Here is a 19,778-nt window from a genome sequence, read left to right as displayed (position 1 = left end):
GACATAAGACCATCTTTACACACAATGAGACACACACAAGAGGACATAAGACCATCTTTACACACAATGAGACACACACAAGACGACATAAGACCATCTTTACACACAATGAGACACACACAAGACCATCTTTACACACAATGAGACACACACAAGACGACATAAGACCATCTTTACACACAATGAGACACACACAAGACGACATAAGACCATCTTTACACACAATGAGACACACACAAGACGACATAAGACCATCTTTACACACAATGAGACACACACAAGACGGACATAAGACCATCTTTACACACAATGAGACACACACAGAGACACGACATAAGACCATCTTTACACACAATGAGACACACACAAGACGACATAAGACCATCTTTACACACAATGAGACACACACAAGACGACATAAGACCATCTTTACACACAATGAGACACACACAAGACGACATAAGACCATCTTTACACACAATGAGACACACACAAGACGACATAAGACCATCTTTACACACAATGAGACACACACAAGACGACATAAGACCATCTTACACACAATGAGACACACACAAGACGACATAAGACCATCTTTACACACAATGAGACACACACAAGACGACATAAGACCATCTTACACACAATGAGACACACACAAGACGACATAAGACCATCTTTACACACAATGAGACACACACAAGACGACATAAGACCATCTTTACACACAATGAGACACACACAAGACGACATAAGACCATCTTTACACACAATGAGACACACACAAGACGACATAAGACCATCTTTACACACAATGAGACACACACAAGACGACATAAGACCATCTTTACACACAATGAGACACACACAAGACGACATAAGACCATCTTTACACACAATGAGACACACACAAGACGACATAAGACCATCTTTACACACAATGAGACACACACAAGACGACATAAGACCATCTTTACACACAATGAGACACACACAAGACGACATAAGACCATCTTTACACACAATGAGACACACACAAGACGACATAAGACCATCTTTACACACAATGAGACACACACAAGACGACATAAGACCAATCTTTACACACAATGAGACACACACAAGACGACATAAGACCATCTTTACACACAATGAGACACACACAAGACGACATAAGACCATCTTTACACACAATGAGACACACACAAGACGACATAAGACCATCTTTACACACAATGAGACACACACAAGACGACATAAGACCATCTTTACACACAATGAGACACACACAAGACGACATAAGACCATCTTTACACACAATGAGACACACACAAGACGACATAAGACCATCTTTACACACAATGAGACACACACAAGACGACATAAGACCATCTTTACACACAATGAGACACACACAAGACGACATAAGACCATCTTTACACACAATGAGACACACACAAGACGACATAAGACCATCTTTACACACAATGAGACACACACAAGACGACATAAGACCATCTTTACACACAATGAGACACACACAAGACGACATAAGACCATCTTTACACACAATGAGACACACACAAGACGACATAAGACCATCTTTACACACAATGAGACACACACAAGACGACATAAGACCATCTTTACACACAATGAGACACACACAAGACGACATAAGACCATCTTTACACACAATGAGACACACACAAGACGACATAAGACCATCTTTACACACAATGAGACACACACAAGACGACATAAGACCATCTTTACACACAATGAGACACACACAAGACGACATAAGACCATCTTTACACACAATGAGACACACACAAGACGACATAAGACCATCTTTACACACAATGAGACACACACAAGACGACATAAGACCATCTTTACACACAATGAGACACACACAAGACGACATAAGACCATCTTTACACACAATGAGACACACACAAGACGACATAAGACCATCTTTACACACAATGAGACACACACAAGACGACATAAGACCATCTTTACACACAATGAGACACACACAAGACGACATAAGACCATCTTTACACACAATGAGACACACACAAGACGACATAGAGACCATCTTTACACACAATGAGACACACACAAGACGACATAAGACCATCTTTACACACAATGAGACACACACAAGACGACATAAGACCATCTTTACACACAATGAGACACACACAAGACGACATAAGACCATCTTTACACACATGAGACACACACAAGACGATAAGACATCTTACACACATGCACACACAAGACGACATAAGACCATCTTTACACACAATGAGACACACACAAGACGACATAAGACCATCTTTACACACAATGAGACACACACAAGAGGACATAAGACCATCTTTACACACAATGAGACACACACAAGACGACATAAGACCATCTTTACACACAATGAGACACACACAAGACGACATAAGACCATCTTTACACACAATGAGACACACACAAGAGGACATAAGACCATCTTTACACACAATGAGACACACACAAGACGACATAAGACCATCTTTACACACAATGAGACACACACAAGACGACATAAGACCATCTTTACACACAATGAGACACACACAAGAGGACATAAGACCATCTTTACACACAATGAGACACACACAAGACGACATACGACCATCTTTACACACAATGAGACACACACAAGACGACATAAGACCATCTTTACACACAATGAGACACACACAAGACCATCTTTACACACAATGAGACACACACAAGACGACATAAGACCATCTTTACACACAATGAGACACACACAAGACGACATAAGAGCATCTTTACACACAATGAGACACACACAAGAGGACATAAGACCATCTTTACACACAATGAGACACACACAAGAGGACATAAGACCATCTTTACACACAATGAGACACACACAAGACGACATAAGACCATCTTTACACACAATGAGACACACACAAGACGACATAAGACCATCTTTACACACAATGAGACACACACAAGAGGACATAAGACCATCTTTACACACAATGAGACACACACAAGACGACATAAGACCATCTTTACACACAATGAGACACACACAAGACGACATAAGACCATCTTTACACACAATGAGACACACACAAGACGACATAAGACCATCTTTACATACAATGAGACACACACAAGACGACATAAGACCATCTTTACACACAATGAGACACACACAAGACGACATAAGACCATCTTTACACACAATGAGACACACACAAGACGACATAAGACCATCTTTACACACAATGACACACACACAAGACGACATAAGACCATCTTCACACACAATGAGACACACACAAGACGACATAAGACCATCTTTACACACAATGAGACACACACAAGACGACATAAGACCATCTTTACACACAATGAGACACACACAAGACGACATAAGACCATCTTTACACACAATGAGACACACACAAGACGACATAAGACCATCTTTACACACAATGAGACACACACAAGACGACATAAGACCATCTTTACACACAATGAGACACACACAAGACGACATAAGACCATCTTTACACACAATGAGACACACACAAGACGACATAAGACCATCTTTACACACAATGAGACACACACAAGACGGACATAAGACCATCTTTACACACAATGAGACACACACAAGACGACATAAGACCATCTTTACACACAATGAGACACACACAGACGACCGTAAGACCATCTTTACACACAATGAGACACACACAAGACGACATAAGACCATCTTTACACACAATGAGACACACACAAGACGACATAAGACCATCTTTACACACAATGAGACACACACAAGACGACATAAGACCATCTTTACACACAATGAGACACACACAAGACGACATAAGACCATCTTTACACACAATGAGACACACACAAGACGACATAAGACCATCTTTACACACAATGAGACACACACAAGAGGACATAAGACCATCTTTACACACAATGAGACACACACAAGACGACATAAGACCATCTTTACACACAATGAGACACACACAAGACGACGTAAGACCATCTTTACACACAATGAGACACACACAAGACGACATAAGACCATCTTTACACACAATGAGACACACACAAGACGACATAAGACCATCTTTACACACAATGAGACACACACAAGACGACATAAGACCATCTTTACACACAATGAGACACACACAAGACGACATAAGACCATCTTTACACACAATGAGACACACACAAGACGACATAAGACCATCTTTACACACAATGAGACACACACAAGACGACATAAGACCATCTTTACACACAATGAGACACACACAAGACGACATAAGACCATCTTTACACACAATGAGACACACACAAGACGACATAAGACCATCTTTACACACAATGAGACACACACAAGACTGACATAAGACCATCTTTACACACAATGAGACACACACAAGACGACATAAGAGCATCTTTACACACAATGAGACACACACAAGACGACATAAGACCATCTTTACACACAATGAGACACACACAAGACGACATAAGACCATCTTTACACACAATGAGACACACACAAGACGACATAAGACCATCTTTACACACAATGAGACACACACAAGACGACATAAGACCATCTTTACACACAATGAGACACACACAAGACGACATAAGACCATCTTTACACACAATGAGACACACACAAGACGACATAAGACCATCTTTACACACAATGAGACACACACAAGACGACATAAGACCATCTTTACACACAATGAGACACACACAAGACGACATAAGACCATCTTTACACACAATGAGACACACACAAGACGACATAAGACCATCTTTACACACAATGAGACACACACAAGACAACATAAGACCATCTTTACACACAATGAGACACACACAAGACGACATAAGACCATCTTTACACACAATGAGACACACACAAGCACAATTAAACACAGATGGAAGAATAAGTTTGGACTTGACAGACTCTGGAGAGAGGAGTGCTACAGGGCTGTGCTTGGTCCCCTCTGTTGTTCTCTCTGGACTTGAACCATTGGCTCGATATGAGACGATCATAAAGACTTGATGGAGTTACAGCTGATGGGACAGAACGATGTCCCTCTGCAGATGATGTCTCACTGTGACATGTCCGAACACAGATGATGTCTCACTGTGACATGTCCAAACACAGATGATGTCTCACTGTGACATGTCCAAACACAGATGATGTCTCACTGTGACGTGTCCAAACACAGATGATGTCTCACTGTGACATGTCCGAACACAGATGATGTCTCACTGTGACATGTCCGAACACAGATGATGTCTCACTGTGACATGTCCAAACACAGATGATGTCTCACTGTGACATGTCCAAACACAGATGATGTCTCACTGTGACATGTCCGAACACAGATGATGTCTCACTGTGACATGTCCAAACACAGATGATGTCTCACTGTGACATGTCCAAACACAGATGATGTCTCACTGTGACATGTCCAAACACAGATGATGTCTCACTGTGACATGTCCGAACACAGATGATGTCTCACTGTGACATGTCCAAACACAGATGATGTCTCACTGTGACATGTCCGAACACAGATGTCTCACTGTGACATGTCCAAAGCTGACATGAAGGAGAAAGGAGGAGAATAAAAGGCACAAACACAAGTACTTGTCTGTGTATTAGAGGTTTTAGTAGCTCTGTCATCGCTTTAGACCGCGCCCTCCTGGCCTGAGAGGGAACGGCCTGAAGTCTGGCTTTAACCTGGGTTTAACCTGCTTTATTCTGTTTATGTTGGAAAAGTGTCAGAGTCAGTTCACACGTGAGAACCACTTTCAATCTAGAGCTGGACTAAACCAGGTCTAACACGTTTTGTTTGTCCTCAGAGATCTTGAAAGGAGGAGTGAAGATCACAGACAATCCTCTGCTCTGCCACACGGAGTCCATCCAGTGGTGGGACATTCTGGACCAAAGAACCACGGCCCCCATTGTCCTCAAGAACAACGCCGACCCCCAGAGCTGTGAGTCCTGCTTTAGACCTGCTTTAGTCCTGCTTTAGACCTGCTTTAGACCTGCTTTAGTCCTGCTTTAGACCTGCTTTAGTCCTGCTTTAGACCTGCTTTAGACCTGCTTTAGTCCTGCTTTAGACCTGCTTTAGTCCTGCTTTAGACCTGCTTTAGACCTGCTTTAGTCCTGCTTTAGTCCTGCTTTAGTCCTGCTTTAGACCTGCTTTAGACCTGCTTTAGACCTGCTTTAGTCCTGCATTAGACCTGCTTTAGACCTGCTTTAGTCCTGCTTTAGACCTGCTTTAGTCCTGCTTTAGACCTGCTTTAGACCTGCTTTAGTCCTGCTTTAGACCTGCTTTAGTCCTGCTTTAGACCTGCTTTAGTCCTGCTTTAGACCTGCTTTAGTCCTGCTTTAGACCTGCTTTAGTCCTGCTTTAGACCTGCTTTAGACCTGCTTTAGACCTGCTTTAGTCCTGCTTTAGTCCTGCTTTAGACCTGCTTTAGACCTGCTTTAGACCTGCTTTAGACCTGCTTTAGTCCTGCATTAGACCTGCTTTAGACCTGCTTTAGTCCTGCTTTAGACCTGCTTTAGTCCTGCTTTAGACCTGCTTTAGACCTGCTTTAGTCCTGCTTTAGACCTGCTTTAGTCCTGCTTTAGACCTGCTTTAGACCTGCTTTAGTCCTGCTTTAGACCTGCTTTAGTCCTGCTTTAGACCTGCTTTAGACCTGCTTTAGACCTGCTTTAGTCCTGCTTTAGTCCTGCTTTAGACCTGCTTTAGACCTGCTTTAGACCTGCTTTAGTCCTGCATTAGACCTGCTTTAGACCTGCTTTAGTCCTGCTTTAGACCTGCTTTAGTCCTGCTTTAGACCTGCTTTAGACCTGCTTTAGTCCTGCTTTAGACCTGCTTTAGTCCTGCTTTAGACCTGCTTTAGACCTGCTTTAGTCCTGCTTTAGTCCTGCTTTAGACTTGCTTTAGACCTGCTTTAGTCCTGCTTTAGTCCTGCTTTAGTCCTGCTTTAGTCCTGGTTTAGTCCTGCTTTAGACCTACTTCAGACCTGCTTTAGTCCTGGTTTAGTCCTGCTTTAGTCCTGCTTTAGACCTGCTTTAGACCTGCTTTAGTCCTGGTTTAGACCTGCTTTAGTCCTGCTTTAGTCCTGCTTTAGACTTGCTTTAGACCTGCTTTAGTCCTGCTTTAGTCCTGCTTTAGTCCTGCTTTAGTCCTGGTTTAGTCCTGCTTTAGACCTACTTCAGACCTGCTTTAGTCCTGGTTTAGTCCTGCTTTAGACCTGCTTTAGTCCTGCTTTAGACCTGCTTTAGACCTGCTTTAGACCTGCTTTAGTCCTGATTTAGTCCTGCTTTAGTCCTTCTTTAGACCTGCTTTAGTCCTGCTTTAGACCTGCTTTAGTCCTGGTTTAGTCCTGCTTTAGACCTGCTTTAGTCCTGCTTTAGTCCTGCTTTAGTCCTGCTTTAGACCTGCTTTAGACTTGCTTTAGTCCTGCTTTAGTCCTGCTTTAGTCCTGGTTTAGTCCTGCTTTAGACCTGCTTTAGACCTGCTTTAGTCCTGCTTTAGTCCTGCTTTAGACCTGCTTTAGACCTGCTTTAGTCCTGCTTTAGTCCTGCTTTAGTCCTGCTTTAGACCTGCTTTAGTCCTGCTTTAGTCCTGCTTTAGTCCTGCTTTAGTCCTGCTTTAGACCTGCTTTAGACCTGCTTTAGTCCTACTTTAGTCCTGCTTTAGTCCTGCTTTAGTCCTGCTTTAGTCCTGCTTTAGACCTGCTTTAGACCTGCTTTAGTCCTGCTTTAGTCCTGCTTTAGACCTGCTTTAGTCCTGGTTTAGTCCTGCTTTAGACCTGCTTTAGACTTGCTTTAGTCCTGCTTTAGTCCTGCTTTAGTCCTGCTTTAGACCTGCTTTAGACCTGCTTTAGACCTGCTTTAGACCTGGTTTAGTCCTGCTTTAGACCTGCTTTAGACCTGCTTTAGACCTGCTTCAAACCTGTTTTAGTCCTGGTTTAGTCCTGCTTTAGTCCTGCTTTAGTCCTGCTTTAGACCTGCTTCAGACCTGTTTTAGTCCTGGTTTAGTCCTGCTTTAGTCCTGCTTTAGACCTGCTTTAGTCCTGCTTTAGACCTGCTTTAGTCCTGCTTTAGTCCTGCTTTAGTCCTGCTTTAGACCTGCTTTAGTCCTGCTTTAGTCCTACTTTAGACCTGCTTTAGACCTGCTTTAGACCTGCTTTAGTCCTGCTTCAGACCTGCTTTAGTCCTGGTTTAGTCCTGCTTTAGTCCTGGTTTAGTCCTGCTTTAGACCTGCTTTAGTCCTGCTTTAGACCTGCTTTAGTCCTGCTTTAGACCTGCTTTAGTCCTGCTTTAGTCCTGCTTTAGACCTGCTTTAGTCCTGCTTTAGTCCTGCTTTAGACCTGCTTTAGTCCTGCTTTAGTCCTGGTTTAGTCCTGCTTTAGTCCTGCTTTAGACCTGCTTTAGTCCTGCTTTAGACCTGCTTTAGTCCTGCTTTAGACCTGCTTTAGTCCTGGTTTAGTCCTGCTTTAGTCCTGCTTTAGTCCTGCTTTAGTCCTGCTTTAGACCTGCTTTAGTCCTGCTTTAGACCTGCTTTAGTCCTGGTTTAGTCCTGCTTTAGACCTGCTTTAGTCCTGCTTTAGTCCTGCTTTAGTCCTGCTTTAGTCCTGCTTTAGACCTGCTTTAGTCCTGCTTTAGACCTGCTTTAGTCCTGCTTTAGACCTGCTTTAGTCCTGCTTTAGACCTGCTTTAGACCTGGTTTGGACCTGCTTTAGTCCTGCTTTAGACCTGCTTTAGACCTGGTTTAGTCCTGGTTTAGTCCTGCTTTAGTCCTGCTTTAGTCCTGGTTTAGTCCTGCTTTAGACCTGCTTTAGTCCTGCTTTAGTCCTGCTTTAGACCTGCTTTAGACCTGCTTTAGTCCTGGTTTAGTCCTGGTTTAGTCCTGCTTTAGACCTGCTTTAGACCTGCTTTAGACCTGCTTTAGTCCTGGTTTAGTCCTGCTTTAGACCTGCTTTAGTCCTGCTTTAGTCCTGGTTTAGACCTGCTTTAGACCTGCTTTAGACTTGCTTTAGTCCTGCTTTAGTCCTGCTTTAGACCTGCTTTAGTCCTGGTTTAGTCCTGCTTTAGACCTGCTTTAGTCCTGCTTTAGTCCTGCTTTAGTCCTGCTTTAGACCTGCTTTAGACTTGCTTTAGTCCTGCTTTAGTCCTGCTTTAGTCCTGCTTTAGACCTGCTTTAGTCCTGCTTTAGACCTGCTTTAGTCCTGCTTTAGACCTGCTTTAGTCCTGGTTTAGTCCTGCTTTAGACCTGCTTTAGTCCTACTTTAGTCCTGCTTTAGTCCTGCTTTAGTCCTGCTTTAGTCCTGCTTTAGTCCTGCTTTAGACCTGCTTTAGTCCTGCTTTAGTCCTGCTTTAGACCTGCTTTAGTCCTGCTTTAGTCCTGCTTTAGTCCTGCTTTAGACCTGCTTTAGTCCTGCTTTAGTCCTGCTTTAGTCCTGCTTTAGTCCTGGTTTAGTCCTGCTTTAGACCTGCTTTAGTCCTGCTTTAGTCCTGCTTTAGTCCTGCTTTAGTCCTGCTTTAGTCCTGGTTTAGTCCTGCTTTAGACCTGCTTTAGACCTGCTTTAGACCTGCTTTAGTCCTGGTTTAGTCCTGCTTTAGACCTGCTTTAGTCCTGCTTTAGTCCTGGTTTAGACCTGCTTTAGACCTGCTTTAGACTTGCTTTAGTCCTGCTTTAGTCCTGCTTTAGACCTGCTTTAGTCCTGGTTTAGTCCTGCTTTAGACCTGCTTTAGTCCTGCTTTAGTCCTGCTTTAGTCCTGCTTTAGACCTGCTTTAGACTTGCTTTAGTCCTGCTTTAGTCCTGCTTTAGTCCTGCTTTAGACCTGCTTTAGTCCTGCTTTAGACCTGCTTTAGTCCTGCTTTAGACCTGCTTTAGTCCTGGTTTAGTCCTGCTTTAGACCTGCTTTAGTCCTACTTTAGTCCTGCTTTAGTCCTGCTTTAGTCCTGCTTTAGTCCTGCTTTAGTCCTGCTTTAGACCTGCTTTAGACCTGCTTTAGTCCTGCTTTAGACCTGCTTTAGTCCTGCTTTAGTCCTGCTTTAGTCCTGCTTTAGACCTGCTTTAGTCCTGCTTTAGTCCTGCTTTAGTCCTGCTTTAGTCCTGGTTTAGACCTGCTTTAGTCCTGCTTTAGACCGGCTTTAGACCTGCTTTAGTCCTGGTTTAGTCCTGCTTTAGACCTGCTTTAGTCCTGCTTTAGTCCTGGTTTAGTCCTGCTTTAGACCTGCTTTAGTCCTGCTTTAGTCCTGCTTTAGTCCTGCTTTAGTCCTGCTTTAGTCCTGGTTTAGTCCTGCTTTAGACCTGCTTTAGTCCTGCTTTAGACCTGCTTTAGACCTGCTTTAGTCCTGCTTTAGTCCTGCTTTAGACCTGCTTTAGTCCTGCTTTAGTCCTGCTTTAGTCCTGGTTTAGTCATCATCAAATCAATTTATTTTTGTAAGGCCCAAAATCACAACAACAGTTGCCTCTGAGGGCCACAGGGAGAAATGAATCAACAATGTCTGTGGTGGCGATGAAGTCAGACAATGTCTGTGGTGGCGAGGGACGATGTCCCAGGGTCCTCTGTCCTTAGACTCTCCTTCTCGGCCAGGAAAAACTACACAAAAAACCTCTTTGGGAAAAAAGCGTAGAAACCTGGAGGAGTTCCAGTGAAGGAGAGATCCGACTCTCACAGACGGACAGACGGACACGAGGAGACTGGAGCTGGAGCCACTCCTCAGGCAGATGAGGGACCGTCCACACGGGGCAGGGACCACTTCACCAGGGCAGGGACATCTGGGTCCACAGGTCCTCAGGAGTGAGAGAAAGAAAAGAAGGCGGTGAACAGTTTGCAAGTGGAATCAAAAAATAAATATTGTTTGATAGCATAAGTAGTCAGAAGAAGAGGATAGTGCTCAAGCTGTCATACTTCCCCCAGCATAGTTACTCCTAGGGCAGCGTAGCTGAAGCTGTGGGTTTATGTTTCTGTTCCTAACTACTCTGACCATAAGCGATTTCGAAGAGGAACGTTTTAAGCCTGGACTTAAATGAAGAGACTGTGTCAGCATATTTAACATGGGTCGGGAGCTGATTCCATAACACAGGAGCTTAGTAGTTAAACGCTCTACCTCCTACAGTACTTTTAGAGACTCTTGGCACCACCAGAAGGCCGGCATTCTGAGAGCGAAGAGCTCTGTTTGGATGATATGGTTCTATAGCATCTTTGAGGTAGGATGGGGCCATGTCATTTATGGCTTTGTGGGTCAAGACTAGAATTTTGAATTTGATTCTAGACTCGACGGGGAGCCAGTGAAGAGACTTCAGCACCGGCGTAATGTGCTCTCTTCTTTTTGTTCCTGTTAGTAATCTTGCTGCTGCATTTTGAACCAGTTGAAAGCTTTTTATGGAGCTTTTAGGACACGCTGCAAGCAGGGAGTTACAGTAGTCTAATCTAGTCGTTACAAATGCATGGATAAGTTTTTCAGCATCACTTTTAGGCAGAATTCTTCTGATTTTGGCTCTTGTTGTGCAAATGGAAATAGGCTGTTTTACAAGCTTGATTTATATGAGCTTTAAATGAGAGCTCCTGGTCAAATAAGACTCTGAGGTTTCTTACAGTAGAACTGGAGGCTACACTGACATTGTCCAGTGTGACTATCTGCTCAGATAGAGTCTCGTAGATGCTTAGGGCCAAGCACAATGACCTCGGTTTGTTCAGGGTTAAGAAGCAGGTAGTTTAGTGTCATCCAGGTTTTTATCTCCTTCACACAAGCACTAAGTCTGTCTACTTGATCGCTCTGATCAGGTTTCATTGATAAATACAGCTGAGTGTCATCTGCATAGCAGTGGAAGTTAATGTCATGCTTTCTGATAATGTTGCCTAATGGCAGCATATAAAGAGTAAACAGAATTGGACCGAGTACCGAACCCTGTGGCACACCGTAAATTACTTTAGAGCTTGGTGAGGAGCTCTGGTTTACATTAACAAATTGGAACCTATCAGATAGATAGGATTTAAACCAGCTGAGGGCTGTTCCTCCAACACCTACATCACATTCTAACCTCTAAACTTCAAATAAGTTATTGTCCTGCAGGTGGCGACAAAGCTGTTTTACTGCAACTTTTTCAAGGATTTTAGAGACGAAGGGAAGATTTGAAATAGGTCTGTAGTTTACCAATAGGTCGGGATCTAGATTAGGCTTTTTCAGAAGAGGTTTAATGACTGCATGTTTGAAGGACTGTGGAACATAACCACTTTGGAGTGAAGTATTTATTATATTAAGAATAGGGTCTATAATTAGGGGGAGAATGTCTTTGAGGAGCTTGGAATGGGGTCTAGGACACAAGTTGAGCTTTTAGAGGACATAGTGGCTGAAGTTATCTCTGCTTGATCAACAGCTGTGAACCTTTCTAAGTTCACAGGTGGATTTATATGGGACGTTAGATTTACAGCTTGGGCTAGTTCAGGGCTAATAGCAGGGGTAATTTCATCTAATTTATCTCCGTTTTTATTTTATTGTTAAAAAATAGGAGGAAATCATCAGAGCTGAGTGTAGCTGGGATTGAGGGCTCTACTGCTGTGACAGTTTGTTAGCCTAGCTACAGTGCTGAAAAGGAATTTAGTGTTACTTTTGTTGACTTCTAGTAGATTTGAATAATATCTGGTTTGGGCCTTACGCAGAGCCTGCTTATAGGACAGCAGGCAACTTTTCCATGCTTTTAGGGATTCTTCTGTGTGAGAGCGACGAAATAATCCCTCTAACTTTCTAACTCTTTGTTTATGTGAACGCAGTTCTTGGTTGTACCATGGGGAGGCGCTTTGGCCTAATGACCTTCTGTTTTAACGGCGCGACAACGTCAAGAGCAGACTTCAGAGAATTCATGGTCAAGTCGACACATTGATCACTTAAACTGGGACTAAAACTGTTCTCAGCAGGATCACATGACATGATCACATGACATGATCACATGACGTGATCACATGACGTGATCACATGACGTGATCACATGACATGATCACATGACGTGATCACATGACGTGATCACATGACGTGATCACATGACGTGATCACATGACATGATCACATGACATGATCACGTCATGTGATCACGTCATGTGATCACATGACGTGATCACATGACGTGATCACATGACATGATCACATGACGTGATCACATGACGTGATCACATGACGTGATCACATGACGTGATCACATGACATGATCACATGACGTGATCACATGACGTGATCACATGACATGATCACATGACGTGATCACATGACGTGATCACATGACGTGATCACATGACGTGATCACATGACGTGATCACATGACGTGATCACATGACGTGATCACATGACGTGATCACATGACATGATCACATGACATGATCACATGACGTGATCACATGACATGATCACATGACGTGATCACATGACATGATCACATGACATGATCACATGACATGATCACATGACATGATCACATGACATGATCACGTCATGTGATCACGTCATGTGATCACATGACATGATCACATGACATGATCACATGACGTGATCACATGACATGATCACATGTCGTGATCACATGTCATGTGATCACATGACATGATCACATGACATGATCACATGACATGATCACATGACGTGATCACATGACATGATCACATGACATGATCACATGACATGTCACTGAATATTGGCTCTATTATTTCTTTGAATTTTGAGATAGATTTTTCAGATATTGTCCTTTTCATTATAACTTTATTTTGTGGGACTGGATGATCTTTAAGAATAAACTGAAAGGTAATTAGGAAATGATCTGACAATATAGGGTTTTGAGGGAGGACAATGAGGTCACTAATCTCTGTTCCATACGTTAGGACAAGATCCAGAGTGTTCTTGTGAGTGTGAGTCGCTTTATTTACATTCTGAGTGAAACCAATGCTGTCTAACAAGGCGCTGAAGGCATTACTGAGAGAGTCATCACTCACGTTCACGTGGATATTAAAGTCTCCAACTATAACTATTTTATCCCAGGCTAACACTAAGTTTGATATAAAGTCAGAAAACTCTGTTAAAAACTCTGAGTAGGGACCAGGAGGTCGGTAGATAACTATGAACAAAACTCCTTTTTGGTTTTTCATATTTGGACATGTGATCGACAGCATAAGGCTTTCAAATGAGTGAAATGCATTGTTAGTTTTAGGGTTCATGAGTCGCTTGAGTGGGAGATCACTGCCACACCACCACCTCGGCCTGTGCTCCTGGCGGTCTGAAAGTTAACATGGGTGGGTGGGGTTAACATGGGTGGGTGGGGTTAACATGAGTGGGTGGGGTTAACATGGGTGGGTGGGGTTAACATGGGTGGGTGGGGTTAACATGGGTGGGTGGGGTTAACATGGGTGGGTGGGGTTAACATGGGTGGGTGGGGTTAACATGGGTGGGTGGGGTTAACATGAGTGGGTGGGGTTAACATGGGTGGGTGGGGTTAACATGGGTGGGTGGGGTTAACATGGGTGGGTGGGGTTAACATGGGTGGGTGGGGTTAACATGGCTGGGTGGGGTGGACTCATTTAGTCTGACGTAGTCGTCTTGTTGAAGCCACGTTTCAGTTCGAGCTGAAGATCTATGTTATAGTCACTAATTAATTCATTAACTAAGAGCGATTTGGAGGAAATTGCTCTAATGTTTAGCAGTCCACATTTTACGTGTTTATTCATTTGTGTATTTGTGTCATTTGTGATTGTTATTTTCCTTAAGTTATTTGGTCTGACGCCTGAAATATTTTTTCTGAGATGTGACTTTTTGGCATTATTTGCACGAGGAACACGAGGGACACGAGGAACACGAGGGACACGAGGGACACGAGGGACACACACAGTCTCTATCTGTCTTGAATCTGAACACTTCACATGTAACAGAACGGGCGAGAGTTCAGCGACAGAGGAGCGTCTTGAACTGCTGCTCTGCACCTGGGGCTCATCCCTAGATGGTCACTTAACACGACTAAGACTATCGGTCAAATTCCGAACTAATAGGGATGTACCCTCCGAAGTCGGATGGATGCCATCCCTGCGTATGAGCCCGGGCTTTCCCCAAAACGCACTCCAGTTATCAATAAAGACAACGTTGTTTTGAGGGCACCATCTGGATAACCAGTTGTTGAATGCTGAGAGACGGCTGTACAATTCAGCATTGATCCGATTGGACAGGGGACCAGAAAATATTACAGTGTCTGACATCGACTTCGCTAGGTCACACACCGCGGCTACTTGAACTTTGAGCACCTCTGATTGTCTCCGCCGGGCGTCGTTACCGCCTGCGTGAACCACGACTCGCCGGAAACGGGTCCTACTCTGCTTTAAGATCCTAAGGTTTCCTTCGATGTCACCCATTCTGGCCCCCGGGTAACACCTAACGCTAGCAGCTGGCAGCTTCACGTCTCTGACAATAGAACTCCCGATTACAAGAGTTTCTCTCGTGTGTTCAGCGGGCGTGTGATCGCTGAGGGGAGAAAACCTATTATAGACGTGAAGCTCACGGCGCTCTGAGGTTCGGCGTTTAGCGCCTTGTCCCCTCCGAACTGTCACAAAATGGTCCCTATTCTGTTCCTGGTCTAGTCCCGGCTGCACGGGAGACGCTGAGGGGCTGAGCTCGGCCTTACTGCTACTGCTAATGCTAATGCTACGCCCTGCAGCGCGGTCCGGTAGCCCTCGCGCTAAAACCGAACTATAACTGGACTTAAGCTCCTCTAAACAGCGGATCCGCGCTTCTAACTCCGTAACCCTGGCAACCAAAACTACCACTACACTGCACTTCACGCACCTGTCATCAGAGAAGGAGCCAGGGTTCTGACTCGACATATGACAGCTCAAACAGGTAAAGGTAGATCCAGCCATGACGCTAGCGGCTAGGCTACGCTAGGCTAGTTCAGGCTGGAGCTAGAGAGTGAGGAGGGCTTTTAATCCACAAAATACTGAAAAGCTCAAACGCTCACTTTCGTGTATATGATGCGTAAATAGTGTGTATAATTCGTGGATTAATCGGTAAAAGGCTCTAAGAACGAACAGCTCTGAAAACGCGACACACTCACCGGAAATGACGTCACCGGATACCAAGATGCATTGGAACGACTTTAGACCTGCTTTAGTCCTGCTTTAGTCCTGCTTTAGACCTGCTTTAGTCCTGCTTTAGACCTGCTTTAGACCTGCTTTAGTCCTGCTTTAGTCCTGCTTTAGACCTGCTTTAGACCTGCTTTAGTCCTGCTTTAGACCTGCTTTAGACCTGCTTTAGTCCTGCTTTAGACCTGCTTTAGTCCTGGTTTAGTCCTGCTTTAGACCTGCTTTAGTCCTGCTTTAGACCTGCTTTAGTCCTGGTTTAGTCCTGCTTTAGTCCTGCTTTAGACCTGCTTTAGTCCTGCTTTAGACCTGCTTTAGACCTGCTTTAGTCCTGCTTTAGTCCTGCTTTAGACCTGCTTTAGACCTGCTTTAGACCTGCTTTAGTCCTGCTTTAGTCCTGCTTTAGTCCTGGTTTATACATATATAATATATATAATATTCCTCTCTCATTGTTTCAGGTCCTAAATGTGACGTCTCTTGTGTAAACGGATCCTGTTGGGCCCCGGGGCCTCAGCACTGCCAGAGATGTAAAGAAACAATAACACTATGAGCTTAAGTCTTTATGTTCTATTTTGTAATTATTCCAGTTTGGTGCTTTTTGAGCTAAAATGATCTAAAAGTAAAGAAAATTTGGCAATATCATTTTTATTCTAATTTGACTTTGACCCGTTTAAATTAGCTCCTTGTGGACGTGCACTTTAGCATTAGCCTCGGCTTTAGCATCAGCTTTAGTTTAGCATTAGCATTATTATCAGCTTTAGCATTAGCATCAGCTTTAGTTTAGCATTAGCTTTAGCTTTAGCATTAGCATTAGCATTAGCTTTAGCATTAGCTTTAGCATTAGCTTTAGCATTAGCATTAGCTTTAGCATTAGCATTAGCATTAGCTTTAGCACTAGCACTAGCACTAGCATTAGCATTAGCATTAGCATTAGCTTTAAATAAAATATTATAAAATTATAATTATTATTAATTATATTAATTATAATTATAATTATAAAATTATAATTATTATTAGCTTTACCTTGAGCTTTAGTTCAGCTTTAGCATTAGCATTAGTTTTAGCATCGCCAAAGCATTAGCTTTAGCATTAGCTTTAGCATTAGCATTAGCATTAGCTTTAGCATTAGCTTTAGCACTAACATTAGCTTTAGCATTAGCTTTTTTCAACTTTAGCATTAGCATTAGTATTAGCATTAGCCTCACGCTGGTGTTTGTGTATCTTCCTCAGTCACGAGGCTCTTCTGTGCTGACCAGTGCAGTCACCGCTGTCGGGGCCCGACACCTGGAGACTGCTGCCACGAGGACTGTGCTGCAGGCTGCACGGGGCCCCACAACTCTGACTGTCTCGTGAGACACACACACACACAGACACACACACACACACACACAGACACACACACACACACACACAGACACAGACACAGACACACACACACACAGACACACACACACACACACACACACACACAGACACACACACACACACACACACACACACACACAGACACACACACACACACACACAGACACAGACACAGACACAGACACAGACACACACACACACAGACACACACACACACACACACACACAGACACACACACACACAGACACAGACACACACACACACAGACACACACACACACACAGACACACACACACACACAGACACAGACACACACACACACAGACACACACACACACACACACACAGACACACACACAGACACAGACACAGACACACACACACACACACACACACACACACACACACAGACACAGACACACACACACACAGACACACACACACACAGACACACACACACACACAGACACACACACACACACACACACACAGACACAGACACACACACACACACACACACACACAGACACACACACACACACAGACACACACAGACACACACAGACACACACACACACACACACACAGACACACACACACACACACACAGACACACACACACACACACACAGACACACACACACACAGACACAGACACACACAGACACACACACACACAGACACAGACACACACACACACACAGACACACACACACACACACACACACACACACACACACACAGACACAGACACAGACACACACACACACAGACACACACACACACACACACAGACACACACACACACACACACAGACACACACACACACACACACACACACAGACACACAGACACACACACACACAGACACACACACAGACACACACACACACACACACAGACACACACACACACACACACACACACACACACACACACAGACACACACACACACACACACACAGACACACACACACACACACTCACCTCTCTCTCTCTTCAGGCCTGTCGTATGTTTAACGATGAGGGCACCTGTCAGAGCGCCTGTCCTCCCCCCATGATCTACAACTTCCTCACTGGACAACACGTGCCCAACCCTAAGGCCAAGTTCACCTTCGGGCCCACCTGCGTCAAGGCGTGTCCACGTGAGACCTTCTAAGACCTGCCCTAGTCCTGGTTCAGACCTGGTTCAGACCTGGTTCAGACCTGGTTCAGACCTGGTTTAGTCCTGGTTTAGACCTGGTTTAGTCCTGGTTTAGTCCTGGTTTAGACCTGGTTTAGACCTGGTTTAGTCCTGGTTTAGTCCTGGTTTAGTCCTGGTTCAGACCTGGTTTAGTCCTGGTTTAGACCTGGTTTAGACCTGGTTTAGTCCTGGTTTAGTCCTGGTTCAGACCTGGTTTAGTCCTGGTTTAGACCTGGTTTAGACCTGGTTTAGTCCTGGTTTAGACCTGGTTTAGTCCTGGTTTAGTCCTGGTTTAGACCTGGTTTAGTCCTGGTTTAGTCCTGGTTCAGACCTGGTTTAGTCCTGGTTTAGTCCTGGTTTAGACCTGGTTTAGTCCTGGTTTAGTCCTGGTTTAGTCCTGGTTTAGACCTGGTTTAGTCCTGGTTTAGTCCTGGTTTAGTCCTGGTTTAGTCCTGGTTTAGTCCAGGTTTAGTCCAGGTTTAGTCCCACTTCGGTCCAGGTCCTGAGTCTGGCTCCTGTTGCAGATTACTACGTGGTGACGGACTGGGCGTGTGTGCGGGTCTGTCCTCCAGGGGAACAGGAAGTCCTGGAGAAGGGAATCCACCGCTGCAAAGACTGTGACGGACCCTGTCCCAAAGGTTAGACCTGAGGTAGTCCTGATTTAGTGCTGGTTTAGTGCTGGTTTAGACCTGGTTTAGTCCTGGTTTAGTGCTGGTTTAGTGCTGGTTTAGTGCTGGTTTAGTCCTGGTTTAGTGCTGGTTTAGTGCTGGTTTAGTGCTGGTTTAGTGCTGGTTTAGTGCTGGTTTAGTGCTGGTTTAGTCCTGGTTTAGTGCTGGTTTAGACCTGGTTTAGTGCTGGTTTAGACCTGGTTTAGTCCTGGTTTAGTGCTGGTTTAGTGCTGGTTTAGTGCTGGTTTAGTCCTGGTTTAGTGCTGGTTTAGTGCTGGTTTAGTGCTGGTTTAGTGCTGGTTTAGTGCTGGTTTAGT

The 19,778-nt window shown here is 44.2% G+C and overlaps 1 protein-coding gene across 1 annotated transcript in view; it reads left to right on the top strand.

Annotated features, from left to right (window-relative positions):
- Positions 1-5,954: 5,954 nt before the first annotated feature.
- Positions 5,955-19,778, top strand: part of LOC140364910 (melanoma receptor tyrosine-protein kinase-like) — a gene marked incomplete at its 5' end in the record, with an annotated part of 62,558 nt that continues 48,734 nt past the window's right edge. The window contains 5 exons of the mRNA XM_072451291.1: positions 5,955-6,102; positions 16,702-16,770; positions 17,474-17,592; positions 18,614-18,755; positions 19,318-19,431. Coding sequence (XP_072307392.1) covers positions 5,955-6,102; positions 16,702-16,770; positions 17,474-17,592; positions 18,614-18,755; positions 19,318-19,431 — 592 coding nt within the window. The remainder of the gene's footprint in view (positions 6,103-16,701; positions 16,771-17,473; positions 17,593-18,613; positions 18,756-19,317; positions 19,432-19,778) is intronic.

Source organism: Eucyclogobius newberryi, unplaced genomic scaffold, assembly GCF_026437365.1.
Source record: "Eucyclogobius newberryi isolate DKJ021-1_F unplaced genomic scaffold, fEucNew1.0.hap1 SCAF_18, whole genome shotgun sequence".
Taxonomy (NCBI): Eukaryota; Metazoa; Chordata; class Actinopteri; order Gobiiformes; family Gobiidae; genus Eucyclogobius; species Eucyclogobius newberryi.
This window is presented reverse-complemented; position numbering and strand designations above follow the sequence as displayed.